The sequence below is a fragment of the Lactuca sativa genome, chromosome 3 (genome assembly GCF_002870075.4).
Source record: "Lactuca sativa cultivar Salinas chromosome 3, Lsat_Salinas_v11, whole genome shotgun sequence".
NCBI lineage: Eukaryota > Viridiplantae > Streptophyta > Magnoliopsida > Asterales > Asteraceae > Lactuca > Lactuca sativa.
Genome location: NC_056625.2, coordinates 191,300,658 through 191,316,437, shown reverse-complemented (window position 1 = coordinate 191,316,437; position 15,780 = coordinate 191,300,658). Strand labels below are relative to the sequence as shown.

At 39.1% G+C, this 15,780-nt stretch overlaps 2 protein-coding genes across 2 annotated transcripts; one reads left to right on the top strand and one right to left on the bottom strand.

Moving 5' to 3' along the window:
* Positions 1-6,100: 6,100 nt before the first annotated feature.
* On the top strand, positions 6,101-6,667 carry LOC111887257 (uncharacterized mitochondrial protein AtMg00810-like). Its single transcript, XM_023883417.1, has one exon. The coding sequence runs from the start codon at positions 6,101-6,103 to the stop codon at positions 6,665-6,667; it is 567 nt and encodes a 188-aa protein (XP_023739185.1).
* A 6,133-nt stretch (positions 6,668-12,800) lies between these two features.
* LOC111887256 (uncharacterized) lies at positions 12,801-15,561 on the bottom strand. The gene has a single exon (XM_023883416.3). It carries the CDS (start codon positions 15,501-15,503, stop codon positions 13,149-13,151), a length of 2,355 nt encoding a protein of 784 aa, XP_023739184.1. The 5' UTR covers positions 15,504-15,561; the 3' UTR covers positions 12,801-13,148.
* Between the last annotated feature and the right edge of the window lie 219 nt (positions 15,562-15,780).

Here is a 15,780-nt window from a genome sequence, read left to right as displayed (position 1 = left end):
TACAAGTCCATATCGAGGGAAATTAGATCCTAAAGCTATCAAATGCATTTTTTTGGGATACTAAAAAATGTGACACCCCGAAAGTTATTCCGTCACTGTAACCCATTTCCGTTTGTGAAATTGATTTTTATTGAAATTTTCCGTTAACTTTTGGGTTAGGCAAATCAGTTAAGATTTTTATTATGATTTCTTAAGTGTCGGAACGAAATAAAAACACGTGAAACACCCTCGATATCCCTTGAAAAGTTTTTAGTTACGACCAAGTCGGGTTACGACCATTTAATCGAGTATGGCCATAAGCTCCGCATAACGTTGGTATTGGGTAGATCCCCACCTGGACACAGAATCAAACCCTATATAAGGGTTGAGTGGTCATCTTTTGAAGCCTTTTGCCCACCACAATAGCTCTCTCTCTCTCTCTCTCTCTCTCTCTCTCTCTACAAGTCGATTTTGATCCAAAAACACCCCTTTCGAGCTCCAAAATCGTAAGTAATCCTTCCTAGCTTATTGTTTAGCTTGGTATTCATGCAAATTCGTGTTTAAATCATCCAAAACCCTCAAAATCATGTCTTTACGGTTGAGGAACACCCTCAAAACCGTAAGCACCCATAAGTGGGTTTTTGAAGCCCCAAAACCCTTCCAAATCATTTCTAGTGCTTAGCTATGACTTAGGGACTTGCATGAATGAGTTTAGAACACCAAAACATGTCATTTAGTGGGTAAACATGAGTTTACGGCCGATGAACATTCATGGACCATAAACACCCTTTCATAGACCGTAAACACCTTTTTAAGGTGTTAAATTGCCCTTAAACACCTCCTATGGCTTGGATTAATGTCTAGAACCAACCACCATCGAAGTAGGGACCTTAAACATAAAAGAAACCAAGACCTTAATGAGATTACGGCCGTAAACCCCCAAGGAATTGGTCCCTTGGCCGTAAACTCCCTTAAGGAGGTCAAATGGTGCCCTAACTTCCCTCCATGGCTTGTATAAAGGACTAGAAACATGTATGCTTAACCTAGAACCATCAAAGCATGAAATGAGGGGGAGAGTATGAGTTTACGGCCGTAAACTCTATGTTTACAGCCGTGAACTCCCCTAAATGGTCCATTTGAAACCTTAGTCACTTCCTATGACATAGAATTGAACCTAGCTTATTTCCCCAAGTGATATAAGACCTTATGTAACATCCGGATTTCCAGGTATATTATTTTATTTAATTATTTTGGAGTTTGCGGAGGAACTCGGCGAGTTGGAGCCAAGACTCGCCGAGTAGGGTCGCGGATGTTCATTCGGGTTCACGTCCGGACTCGGCGAGTCCACGCTGTTTAATGAAACCCTAATCCCCCGGGTTTGGAGCCTATTTAAGGGCACTTATAGCCTCCCATTGCGGCTACCAGTCCCTTGAGAGAACCCTAAGTGAGCCAAATCGCTGTGAGGAAGAAGAAGTCACTTTTGATCCTTGTACCTTTGGTTTAGCAAGAAGAAGGTGACCAAGAGCAAGAGGAGGTGCGATTCTAGCAGTTCCAAAGTTCAGAGACTTCATTTTGAGGTAATAGTTCGAACCTCCTTCAGTTTTGGTGTTGATCATTAGAGTTAGGGTTTTCTAACCCCTTTGGAGAGTGATTATGTGGAGTAAATGGTCCTTCTTCGAGTTTGTGCCTTGGATCTGGACTCAAAGAGGTCCAGAGACCTTAACCCTTAGAGCTTTATGGATCAGTTTGGGGTTATTGGACTTAGGTTGCCATTTTTGGGACTAAATCTCCTTTTGATGCCTTGTTGCTACTATACAAGCATCAAGTTTCGGACTTTACATGACATTCATGCTTGGGAAGGCCAGATCTATGGTTTAGAGAAACAGATCTGACCTCAGGAGGCCAGTAGAGTTTGTGCATGGCATGAACTCGCCGAGTTGTTCTTGGGACTCGGCGAGTAGGGTTAGGGTTTCACGTAAATTGCTCAGTGAGTAGACTTGCCGAGTTAGGGAATGACTCAGTGAGTCAGAAGGGGATTAGAGGACTGGAGTTCAAGGCGGTACTCGCCGAGTTGTTCTTGAGACTCGGCGAGTTGAGTCGGGGTGGCCCCACGATTCATTCCTGGTATGACTCGTCGAGCATAGGGAGGGACTCGGCGTGCCAAGCGGGACAAATGTTAGAGAACATGTGTGAACTCGCCGAGTCACCAGGGTGCACTCGGCGAGTAGGGTCAAAGTGTGACCGTTGACTTTTATTGACTTTAGGGGTTTGGTCAACAATGGAGTACCTGTGTCAAGAGGGGGTAAAATAGTCTTTTACCCTTCTAAGAGTGCCAATGGCAGGTTGAGTCTAGTTTCGAGAGTTATATTTATAAGAGTATTTACTTTATTTGAATAGGCGGAGACTAGGCAATATTTCTACCGAGTCAGAGATTTACCGAGACGCCTGAGGTGAGTCTTCTCACTATACTTTACCTAGTGTGGTAACAGAGTTATGTGACAGTGTATTTTAGAGTTATGTGCTAGTGTATTTGCATGTTATTTATGTATTGTGATTTATTGTATGTGATATGCATGATTCAGAGTTTACAGAGTAGGACCAATAGGTCCATAGAGTTAGGACCTTCGGGTCCATAGAGTTAGGGCCAGAGGGCCCACAGAGAGTTAGGGATGGAGGGTCCCACTGAGACACATTGACCAGAGGGTCAATAGAGTTATAGCCTCGAGTGGCTAATATATGTTAGAGTGGTATTTGGGGAACTCACTAAGCTTATGCTTACAGTGTTACGTGTTATGTGTTTCAGGTACCACTGATGACCGCGGAAAGGCGTCAGCTTGATTCGTACACACACATGGGATTTTATGTATTTTGATCTTGGGAGATGTTTTGTGAAACAAAGACATGATACTATGACATTTTATGAATGAATGAGTTGTAAAAATGTGTTTGGAAAATGCGAAAAATTGTTTTAAATTTTTACGGTGTTACACCTTTGAGCAACCAAAAACATCCCACCCATGAGTTTACAGCCGTAAACTCATGGGGATATGGTCTTTGGGCCGTAATCTTCCCTAAGGGTTTACTCTTGAAGAGTAAACTCCCTAACTAATTAGGGACCTTAAACATTAAAGAAACCAAGACCTTAATGAGATTACAGCCGTGAACCCCCAAGGAATTGGTCCCTTGGCCGTAAACTCCCTTAAGGAGGTCAAATGGTGCCCTAACTTCCCTCCATGGCTTGTATAAAGGACTAGAAACATGTATGCTTAACCTAGAACCATCAAAGCATGAAATGAGGGGGCAAGTATGAGTTTACAGCCGCGAACTCCCCTAAATGGTCCATTTGAAACCTTAGTCACTTCTTATGCCCTAGAATTGAACCTAGCTTATTTCCCCAAGTGATATAAGACCTTTGAGCAACCAAAAACATCCCACCCATGAGTTTACGGCCGTGAACTCATGGGGATATGGTCTTTGGGCCGTAATCTTCCCTAAGGGTTTACTCTTGGAGAGTAAACTCCCTAACTAAGCCATACACTCCTTAGATGCAAGCCGTATCACTTCCAACACTTAAGACAAGGTGTTTTCGAGCATCAGAGTGTATTATCTTACTTAATTAGTGGTTCAATGTCTAATTAGATATAATTATGTATCACTTCATGTTACATAGGACCCTCGTGTGTGTTCAAACCCTAAATTGACACCTAGAGTCCTACCCGACACATCCTCGTCTGGTGAGTTCATATCCCTACACTTTTTCCGAGTTTTTCATGTTTTCAGGGGGGAATACAAGCAAATCATAAAGGTTTTCGTAACTTAAAAACTGATGTAATTATACTATTTTCTGACAAACTTTAGATACTTTATCCCTTTTGTAGTATGCAGAGCATAAGGGACGTTTTCTGAATATAATTACATAGTTTTCAAAACAACTTGGGAACTTATCAAACCATTCAAATTATTATGGGAATAATTTGGGATCTTTATTACTTGTTTTACGGATTCATATTTCATGCAATGTCAATATATAAACTATGTCTGATTTAGTTTATCCATGTTTAATCTAGAGTATCATGCTAAATAATTACTTTGTATTTAATTATTTATACTCTACTTTGTTCCAAACGATTTCGAAACTCGATAACGACCAATTATCCCGTGAATTATTTAATACTAGCTTGTGAGACTTGTCTTCGTTATACCCTTCGGGGTACCAGTAAATCCTCTCCGGAAGTATAACCAGAGTCTCCTGGAGGGAGAGCGTGAAATTTGTGGATATATCTATTTGGGACTAACAATCCCACACCTAAACTGCTAGCTACAGTTAGGCGGGCACGCCTAGGGTGACAAATTTTGGAAATCGATCGACGCCTGAAGAACGTCTAGGAGGTCACAGGTCAAATCAGTATGGTTATACGACTCACAATACGTATTAAACAAAATAACTTTGGTCACGAATTTCTTTCTTCTATAGTTTTATTTATGTAATAAAACTACCTACTTTCGTACTGGAGGGTATTCCAGGGATCTTAACCTATAGTTTTACATAATAAAACTACCTACTTTCGTACTGGAGGGTAATCTAGGGATCATAACTTATGGTTTTCTTATCTTACTGGTGATAACCAGGGTTTTTCTTATCTTATGGAAATCGACAAACTTCTTTTATAAGAAAATATGGGATTTTCTTGGGAAACAACTTTTCATAAAACCAAAGGAAACACATTCTTTTACCAAAAATAAACTGCTTATGAACTCACCAGCTTTATGTTGATATTTCTAAAACTGCTTGTATTCTCAGGTTCACGTTAGACAGGTATCCCGCTTTCTTTTGGAGATGACGGTGCATATAGAAGTCTCGTCTATACTTTTGTTCATACTGATGTATATATAAACATGTATTACTTTGCTTTCAAACAAATGTGAATATTCCTATGTAATGTAATGGTTGTGTTTACTATGCTTGCTATGTACATTGGTTGTGATACTTTACATGACATCCTCCGCCCCGAAACGTTTCCGCCATCGGTTTAAGGGTGTGACAAAAAAAGCCTATAAGTGTTATTGTCGATCTTCAAAAAGGATATTTGTAACTTGTGATGTCACATTTTTTTGAAACACAAAGCTTTTATCCCACTACATCTCTTCAGGGGGAAACCTTAGTGAAGAAATCCATTGGGATCCCTCAATTTCCCTTCCTGTGTCATTGTCGGAGTGTATTTCTACATCCCCTGTGTTATCTTCAACACCACCAACCATTGAGGATCCTGGTCAAGGGGAAGAACCACAACAACCCACATTCAAAGTATATTCCAGAAGGCCACGACATGGTAATTGCCAATCATCATCTCCTGAAACACCTACTCCGGAAGAAGCTCAAACACATGATCCTGATGATCTTGATATCCCTATTGCTATTCGAAAAGGGGTTCAATCTTGTAGATACCTGATTTCAGGGCATCTTTCATACAATAAGTTGTCTTCAAAATACAAGGCCTTTCTCTCACAAGTGGATAAAGAAGTGATTTCTACAAGTATCCATGAGGCCCTACTTGATCCGAAGTGGAAGAAAGTTGTCATGGAAGAAATTAATGCCCTTAAGGAAAATAAGACTTGGGAGGTTGTCAAAACACCTGAAGGAAGAAAGATAATTGGGTGCAAATGGATTTTTTCAATTAAAGTTGGTGCTGATGGAAACATTGAAAGACACAAAGCAAGGCTAGTTGCGTAAGGGTACTCCCAGACCTATGGGATTGATTATGAAGAGACGTTTTCCCCCATGGCAAAAGTGAACTCCATTCGACTTCTTCTCTCTCTTGCTGCTAATCTAGATTAGGGACTACACCAATTGTACATAAAGAATGCATTCCTCAATGGAACACTAGAAGAAGACGTATACATGAAACTTCCTCCAGGGTTTGAAGAAAATAAGGGAATGGATTAGGTGTGTAAATTGCAAAAATCCTTGTATGGTTTGAAGCAGTCACCACGCGCATGGTTCAATAAATTGAGCTCGGTTATGAAACAATTTGGGTATATGCAAAGACAAGCTGAGCACAGCCTATTTACAAAATAGTCTAGTGATGGTAAGAAGTCGATATTACTTGTGTATGTAGATGATATGATCATCACTGGGGATGATATTCACGAGATTGAGAACTTGAAAAGAAGGTTACATTCCATGTGTAAGTCTAAGAACCTTGGAAAGTTACAATATTTCCTTGGAATGGAAATTGCTCGAAGCAAGCAAGGAATATTTGTGTCCCAACGAAGATATGTTCTCGATCTTTTGAAAGAAATAGGAAAACTTGGATGCAAACCAGCAAGCACTCCTCAAGAGCGAAACTGGACATCTAAAATCAACGATAATGACCCTCCAGTTGATCGAGAGCAGTACCAACGACTTGTAGGTAAGTTAATTTACCTATCTCTAACATGTCCTAATATTGAATACAGTGTGAGTGTTGTAAGCCAGTATATGCATTCTCCCACAAAAAGACACTATGAAGTTTTTCAACAAATTCTGCGGTATTTGAAAGGCACACCTGGGAAGGGAATATTTTTTAAGAAAAATGAACAGCGAAACATTGAAGGGTTTGTTGATGCGGATTGGGGAGGCTCAACTGATGCCAAGTCAACAACAGGTTATTGTACTAAAGTATGGGGAAACATAGTTACCTGGAAGTAAGAAATAAACTATGGTAGCTAGAAGCAGTGCTGAAGCAGAGTATAGGGCAATATCTCAAGGGATTTGTGAGCTAATCTGGATTAAAAGGTTGCTTGAAGATCTTAAAATAGATGTTGATGGTCCAATGAAGTTGAATAGTGATAGTAAACCCACAATTGCAATTATCCATAATCCTATTCAACACGACAGAATGAAGCATGTTCGAATAGACAGAAATTTCATCAAGACTGAAGTAGAGAATGGTAACATCACTCTCAACTATGTACCAGCAAAGCAGCAGGAAGCTGACATGTTCACTAAAGCATTGCTGAAAACAGATTTCGAATGCAACGTTTCCAAGTTGGGAATTCGGGATATACATTCACCAACTTGAGGGGGAGTGTTGGAATGGAAAGTCAAATCAGAATCATGATTTATCCCTAAACATCTGTCAAAGGGAATCTTTATTTTTAATGTGAATATTTGTATAGCTAGCCCGCCTAGATTAGGAGTTCTTTCCATGTTTATTCTTGTCTATAAATTATATCCCTAAATGTAATATATGTGCAGTTTTCAGTTTAATTTTCTAATTTTCTTTGTTTCACATATTGTCTGAATACTTGTTGTCTATGCTGATGAAAGATTTTCTATACATGATTTAAATGATTTAAAATGTATATGTATTTTATATCTACAAAATGTGTTGGGTAAAACATAGGTAGATGTAATACTTGTTGTGTGACCAAATAAAATAATAAGAGGCCTCGTTATAGATTTATTTATGATCCAGTCATCTAGCGGAGTATAGATGACGACCACAGGCTATTCTAGACAGTCTAGTGGAACGCTAGCAGGCTCACAACCTATAGGAGTTTATTAGAATTGCGTGCTTTTAACAGCCCGAAATCCAAGTATTCTTCTTTTGGCCTTGTATCTTGGTTAAGTTGATGATTTAGGGTTTTCATGGTAGGCGAGTACGCTGGGCGTACAAGGTGTACGTTGTGCGTACTCGCGCGCCTCATTTGGACGCGTTCCCCCTCAGGTACGCGGGGCGTACCCAAGGTTACGCCCGGCGTAACTCGTTCAGACCCAAACCCTAATTTCCTTTGGAGGGGCTATAAAAGGAATGTGTGGCTGGACTTCTCAGCCACCATCCCTCAGATTGAAACCCTAAAAAGAGTGTACCTTCGTTCTTTGGCCATTGTGTGTGTATTCTAAGCTTGGTGGTGCCATTCCAAGGTTGCAAAGGAGAAGAAGAGCTTGTTGGAGAGGCTAGAAGTGGTGCTCAAGTGTAGATCTGAGCTTTGCAAGGGTTAAAGCTTCATTTTCAGGTAAAAAGTTTGGATCTTGTCACTTGGTTCATGTCATATGCTTAAGATGTCATTTTCTAGGGTTTAAGTCCCAAAGGTGGAGACTTTTGTGCAAATGGCCTCCATAAGCTTAGATACTTCATATTTCTGATCTATTGGAGTTGTAGACTCATAAAAATGGCATCTTGGACGTGGGTATTGCACCATGCATGAGATCTAGGTCCTTGAGTTTGAATAAAAGGTTGTTATGTGATGTTGGAGCCTTTACAGCCATGCCAAGGCTTAAAGGTCTCGACTTTATGGGTTTAGACACACTAAAAGAGTCGGATCTAGAAGTTGTAGTAATGGCTTAACCGATTAAGACCAGAAATGGAGGGTGGCTGATTCTGGTGGTTATGCTGGGCGTAACTTCCAGTACGCGCAGCGTACTGGGTGGAGACCCCGATCCAGGGGGGTTGGCGATGTACGCCCCGCGTACATCAAGCAGTACGCCCCGCGTACTCTCAGGGTTGACTTTTGTTGACTTTTAGGGTTTTGGTCAACATGAGGACTTTAGGTCAAGGAAGGGTAAAATGGGCTTTTACCCTCTGAGGAATGATGATAAGGGTAAAGTTTTAGTGGTGGAAGTCTTTGTGTAATAAACGATATTTTTATGTTTAGGCGAGGCTGAGCCGTCGTTTGGATTCGGTGATAGCGAGGACACGAGATCTTAGACTTTCCACAAGGTGAGTTTTCTCACTATACGGTACCCGGAAGGGTTTGACTGTGTGACCAGAAGGTTGGATATACTATGAGATATATGTGTTATGTGTGATAAGTTATTCGTTATATGTGCCATGTATGATATGCTTGATATGGGCCGGAAGGCATTATATTATGGGCTGAAAGGCGAATATGTTATGGGACGGAAGGCGTTGTGATGTGGACCGTAAGGTTGACGTAGGTAGGACCGGAAGGTTTACCTAGTCGGGATGGAAGTCCCCTGAGACACATGGACCGGAAGGTCAGGGCCTGGAAGGGCGTACGTGCGTAAGTTGTATTTTGGGGAAACTCACTAACCAATTATGCTTACAGTTGTTGTGATATGTGTTTCAGGTACTAGCGAGGACCGTGGGAAGGTGCCGGCGTGATCTGTACACACTGACGGAGGATTTATGATCTTGGGATTTATATGATTTGTATTATGATATGATACATTGGATCTTTATGACTTATTTTGGATGGAAACATGTTTTTAAGAAATGAAAATTTTGTTTTGAAAATTCTCGTTGTTACAGTGCTCACCAGCAGTACTCCATCCCCCACATGGTTGCCTTATTTGACATGAATTGTTGAGGAACCCCCGAAGCATGTGTTGTCACCCGATGAAAGTCCTCAAACTAGGTCCCTTGTGTTAGATGTTTTAGGGACGTAAAGTGAGGATAACGGGAACAGGTAATCGGGCTTGTTTGGTTTGATAAAGTTAATAAACTTAATTATTGTGGGTTGAAAACCCTATGTGCTCACCAGGCTCCCAAGCCTGACCCACTCAGTTTCTTGTATTACAGGTAGTTGCGTACGAGCATAGATATGATGTTGGGGATGAGAGATTACGGATATAGGCCTGTAGATATGAATAAATGTAGTAAGGCTTATATTGTACTATTTATGCTTTTGATCTGTATCAAACATGACATCCCGAGGTTTTTAATGAAATACATTTCTTTGGAAATGCTTTGATAAATCTTTATAATATTTTATTTTGGGAACAATTCCGCAACACTTTTATTTGAAATGTTACTCTGATTTTCAAACAAAGCATAAACAAAATCGGTCTTTTTTGGCTGTGAAAAATAGGGATGTCATGTCACACATCAGGGTTATATACAATGAATATCTGGTAGACAGTGGAATGTGTGATTCCACCTTACTTCCTGTTCCTTGTTTGGTTGTGGGCTTGGGGCAGAATCATCCAATCGACTTCCTATTCGATCTTGATTATATACAACTCGTGTGTACTAAGTAATCATGATAGGGTACTAACATTTCATCCAGTTTACAGAACAAACACGTCTTCAGTTAGTTTTACTTAATGATAAAATTACATGTTATTAATATAAGTATGGTAAAATATTTGTATTTTCGGTCTTGGAACATTAAATACTACAACTCACTATTGTGGAAAATATAGGATTTTCCGGGATAAACATCATTGTTTTACAAACAAACAGTTTAAAATTTATCTTTCTGGAAACAAACATGATTACTTAATTTTCAGTGTGATTACTTAGTGGATACATTTGGGTTATATATAATGAAGATCCGATAGGCAGTGGAATGTTTGATTTTTGCTTTACTTCCTGTTCCTTGTTTGGTTGTGGGCTTAGGGCAGATCCACACATTTGACTGTCCGTACGATCTTTGTTTATATATAATTTGTATGCACTAAGTAATCATGGTAGGAATTATTATTGGTCGTTTTACTTATACGAATTTAAAGTGCCATATATCATTCTTTAAGCATAAAAATACATTCCATTTTACTAAGAAAATATAAGATTTTCTAAAGGAACACACTCATCATGTTTAAAACGACTTTTAATATTAACTCTACGATTACCTAGCGGATACGATAGGGCTATATATAATAAGGATCTGATAGACAGTGGAACGCATGACTTCCGCCTCATTTCCTGTTCCTTGTTTGGTTGTGGACTTAGGGCAGATTCACCCATTCGATTGTCCATCCAAACTGAATTATATATAGCTTGTATACACTAGGTAATCATAGAAGGAACTAGTATGGTCATTTACTTAATAAGAAAATACAGAATTTTCTGGAGAAACACATGAATATTTTCAAAGAACAAAGAACTTACTTTCTAAAACAAAATACTTATGAACTCACTAACTTAAATGTTGTTACACTTTTAAAACCACTTGTATTCTCAGGAAACTAGTAGACGGGTACACGCATAGGGTCCAAGAAGTTGGAGCATAGTAACTTCAAGACTTTGTTTTTTGCTATTTACTTTTGGAGTCAATCAGCTGTGATTCGAATACAATGTAAATACTATATTGTTAATACAATGGTTGTTTTTTGCTTTAATTATTATTATTCATTGTTTTGATATTGTACATGAGGTCCTCCGCCCCCGAACGTTTCCGTCGTTTCGGTTTAGGGGTGTGACAGTCTCACATGAACATATGGACTTGCAACCCCACATGTGGTCTAGTATGATGGTCTACTGGTATCTAGTTTGCAGAATTGACAACGGTTAAATAGTTGTGTTATGTGTTAACTAATTTACAAGGTGGCATTTGTTAACTAGCACTTGAGAGATTTGGTTTGTTGAGGTTGACTTGGATTGGGATTTAGAAGTATTTTTCATTGCATCCTTTAATTATTTATCTATTTTTTTGTGGAATGTTAACGGTTTTAAGCAATGTTATTTTGGTTTAAGCTACTTTCCTTAACGATATTGTATATGTTGGTGATTTGTTTCACTAATTGTATTTAAGTGTAATGGTTTGACTTGTTGACCAAAATCAATCTTGATGAATATTAAACAAGTAAGGAAAGTGTGGAGTGCACACTTGTTTAAGTTTATTCAAGATTAAAAGTAGACTGTCATTTAGGGGTGAAGCCCCTGAACGAACAGGGTTCCGGGGGCAGTGCCCCTAGGAGCAGGGTCCAAGGGGCTAGACCTCCCCTGCCGGGGCCCAAAGGGGCAGAGCCCCTGACTGTTTTTTATTTGGGTTATATTGTTGTATTGAAAATGTATCATAAATCCAAATTTAGAATATTTGACCCGTTTTTTGGCTTGGTATTAATCCTTATAGAAAACCCGGATTTATGACGGCTTTTTACTGTTGCCAAACTGTTTTATGACAGTGTTTAGACAAATGAGGTATTTAACCAATTGTGGTCAGTTTTTTTGTACTAAAGAAATTCATACATCCGATTCTCTGTTCCTAATCTCTTATAAGTCTTATCCAATCAAAGATTAGGGAGTACCACCCAAATACTTTGATTTGATAGTGAAATCACAATTCTCAGGATATTCAAGTGCCTTTATTACCCCAAAATTCTAAATAGTATCTTCGGTTTTACAAACTACTTTTGGAGGTTTGACTTTGAGTTCAAATAATCTACATTATCTAAAACTCTTAAAGATCCAACCACAAATATGTTCATTAGGATTTTCAAGCTTAACAATTGTATTTTGATATATGCCTAGATGATTGGAAGAAGAGAGATTGAGGATATGAATGATATTTAGAAGGCCATGTTGTTGTAGTGGTTACATTTTTTAACTATGGGTTTAGATTAACCGATGATATCTTGTATTTTGAAAAGAGTACTTATATTTTTGGACTTTGGGGCCTTAATTATGTATTTTCAACAATTAAATTATTTAGAACTAAAACCACTTGGTTTTATAAATTGTTTTAAAACCACACATGAGGAGTGTTTCGGATAGTATGGTTATGGCACCATGATTCACATTTGATGGTCTAGCAAATGTGATGTTAGATAGAAAATTCATGATAAGTGTCATTGTGTGTACATTTTACACCCCATGAATCACACACATTATGGTATGTGTAGATTTGGCACAATCGTTAAATAGTAGCAAAAAAGAAGACTATAAATCAGTTGTGGGATTCAATAAAGGTGAGATATAAAGGAAATAATCGAGTTTAGAGAGCACATCTTAATAGGCTAAGAAGAGACTTTGAAATCCTTGAAACGACTACTTTTTTTAGAATGATGGTTTTTGCAAATGATATGAGAATGTTGGAAGTTCAAGCAAAAAACTATCCACAGAAACCCATATGTAACATGTGTAAAAACTAGAAAGTATGTAAAAAGTTGCTATTTCTATTAAAACTTCTACTTTCATTCAATTGATGTTGCATAAAATCACCAATTGTCAATTCATTGTATACATAAACTAACCAAATCATGCACCTCTAATTTCACCATAATCTTGATTATATCCTATCCGATTACAATCTCACTTGTTTGATAAACGTGTAGGCAAACTCTTTATCAATATACAATTTCAGTTTTCAGCCGCCAATAACCACCACCACCACCACCACCATGGGTCAACCTTGAAAAACCCAACAAGAAAGTCATCATCTTTTCCTTCTATGATCAAATCTTGGAGCCCTTTCAAGATTCTTGAAAGCAAGAATCTTTCAATCTAACTACTCACATATTCAACCTGTAAAGTCAAGTCCTTGATCCCTGCATCATGTAATATATCCAAAACTTGTTCCTTCATAGAAACCTGATCAATTCCCTCAGAAATATACACATTAAGAGTCCCAACAACATCGTTATTTGCAAGACTCCATACATGAAAATTCTGAATTCCAGATATACCCTTTATCTTCATAACACTAGTTATAGCTGTTTTTAGCTCGTTCTCATGAGATCTAGGAACCCTTTGCAACAAAACTTCTGTCGAGTTTCTTAACAATGGTATCACAGAAGACACGATTAATATTGATATAAAGATAGAACAAGCAGGATCAGCAATAAGCCACCCTTTGTATTGAATCAGAAGAGTTGAAATTACAACCCCAACACTTCCTAATGTGTCTGCAAGAACATGCAAAAATATTCCCTCCATGTTGTGATCAATATGATGATGATGATGATGTTGCTTCTGTTTATCCTCTTTGACAACATGATCATGATCATGGTGTTCATGATGATCATGATCATGGTGTTCATGATGATGATCATGGTGATGATCATGATCATGATGGGGTTCATGGTGATGGTGATCATGTTTATGTTTGTGATCTTCTAGATGTTTACCATCTGTTTCATGATCATGTCCAACATGGGCATGATCGTGATGATGAGAGTGGGAATGGGAATGGGAATGGGAATGGGAACATGATGCACCTCCACCATGGGCATGATGATGTTCATCATGAAAAAAGATCAACCCCACAACATTAACAGCAAGACCTCCAATTGAAACCATCAACAAACTTGAAGTAGAAATCTCCTGAGGCTCCAAGATTCTTTCTAATGATTCCAAAACAATCAAAGCTCCAACCAAAACAAGAAACACAGCATTCATATAACCTGATAAAACCTCAAATCTCCCACGACCAAAATTATACTGATTGTTTGCAGGTAATCGAGCAATATAAGATGCATAAAGACCAATAGCAAGTGCAGCACAATCAAACAGCATGTGACATGCATCAGATATCAACCCAAGACTATTGCTCATAAAACCTGCAACAAATTCCACCACCATATAACCAGAATTGATCAAGAGAAAAAGAGCAATCTTTCTTGATTTTCTTTCACTCATAATGTGACGAATTGACTTTGTGACTGAAACTAGAAATGAATCTGATGATTCTAACCCTAATTCCAGAGAGATTAAACGAGCAGGATCTAATTCCATCACACCAATTCCAAGAAGTATACCACAGATTAGTAACCCCCAAAGGGAAAGTTCAGGGTAATAAAGCAACTCAAGGATAATGGTGCATACGAATGTGACAAGAAACTCTTTTCGGAAATCTTTGAAGGTTATTAGCTTCTCATCGGTGTAATTCTCACTCAAAAGCACTCCGAAAACTACTGTGTTTGTTAATGGCCACCCAAGGGTGCGAATGGAAACACTGTCTCCCTCTGCTTCGAAGACCAGCATACTAATGGCAGCAGGGACAAAGAGGATAGCAGTAGTGTAGAGCAATGAAATCAGTCGAACCTCTTTCCGACCCAATTCCCTGATTGTTCCCCAATTTATAGACCCTTGTTCGTACCCACTCAAAAACCCTGAAAGAAAGGGAAGCAGCATTGGCCAAACCCTAACGCATTTCTCTCTATTGGCAATAAGAAAAGAGGAAAACCCTAGTTTACCGAGGTTGACAAAAGAGAAAGGGAAACATTCAATTCGATCCCAACTGATGGATAATAATAATAATCCGATGAACAACGCGAAAAATCCACGAACCTTATTGGAACCAACCCGATCTAGATGAGTGAAACTGCGATTTTGTCCGGTGACGAAATGAGAAGCGACGTAACCGGACGTTTCCGCGAGGATCATAGCAGCGGTACCGCAGTAACGAAGCGCTTGGAAACGGATGAGGAAGACGATCGCGAGCAGAATCGATTTAGCGAAGAGTATTCGTTGTTGGGATTTGGTGATCGACTGATGAAACGTAAAAATGGATTTCTGTTTGAAGAGAGAGAAAGAAAGAGAGAGGAGGAATGAGAGGAGAGAGACGAGGAACGCGAAAGGGAAGATTGAGAACGAAGATGGTGAAGATTGGAGAAACGGGAGGAGAGAGTAGAGGGAACGGAGGGAGAAGAGGAGGAGAAAGAGGGATGACGGAGAGATTTTTTTGTTTTTTGTGGCGGTGAAGGAAGGTAGACGGTGGCGATTTTTGGAGGGGGTAGGAGTTGGAGTGAAGGGAGGGTAATGGCGGGATGAGGTGATCGGGATGGCCGTGCGCGGCGGGAGAGATAGGCGGTTGGGACGGTGTTGATGGTGGTGGTGCTGGTGATGATCGGAGGCCATTGATGAGTGGTTGGGCGGTGAATTCTGAAAATTATGAGGCCGCGATCTTGGATTAGCGATTAGAGGAGTTGACTGACTTGAGTTTGACCAAGTCCACCAACAATAAATTATGAAAGTAGTCCTTGGATTATGTGGAAATTTGCAACTTTATCTTATGACTTTGGAAACCATATATTTAGTCCTTAAGAATAAGAGTTAAGGGTAAGATTTTTGTCATAAAAGCAATGCATATGATTTAAAAAATAAATGAAGAGTGGATGTATTAAAACAGGACTAG

Bases quoted from the DNA above. Each gene is read 5' to 3' on its own strand.
- LOC111887257 (XM_023883417.1), top strand. From the start codon at position 6,101: ATGATCATCACTGGGGATGATATTCACGAGATTGAGAACTTGAAAAGA.
- LOC111887256 (XM_023883416.3), bottom strand. From the start codon at position 15,503: ATGGCCTCCGATCATCACCAGCACCACCACCATCAACACCGTCCCAAC.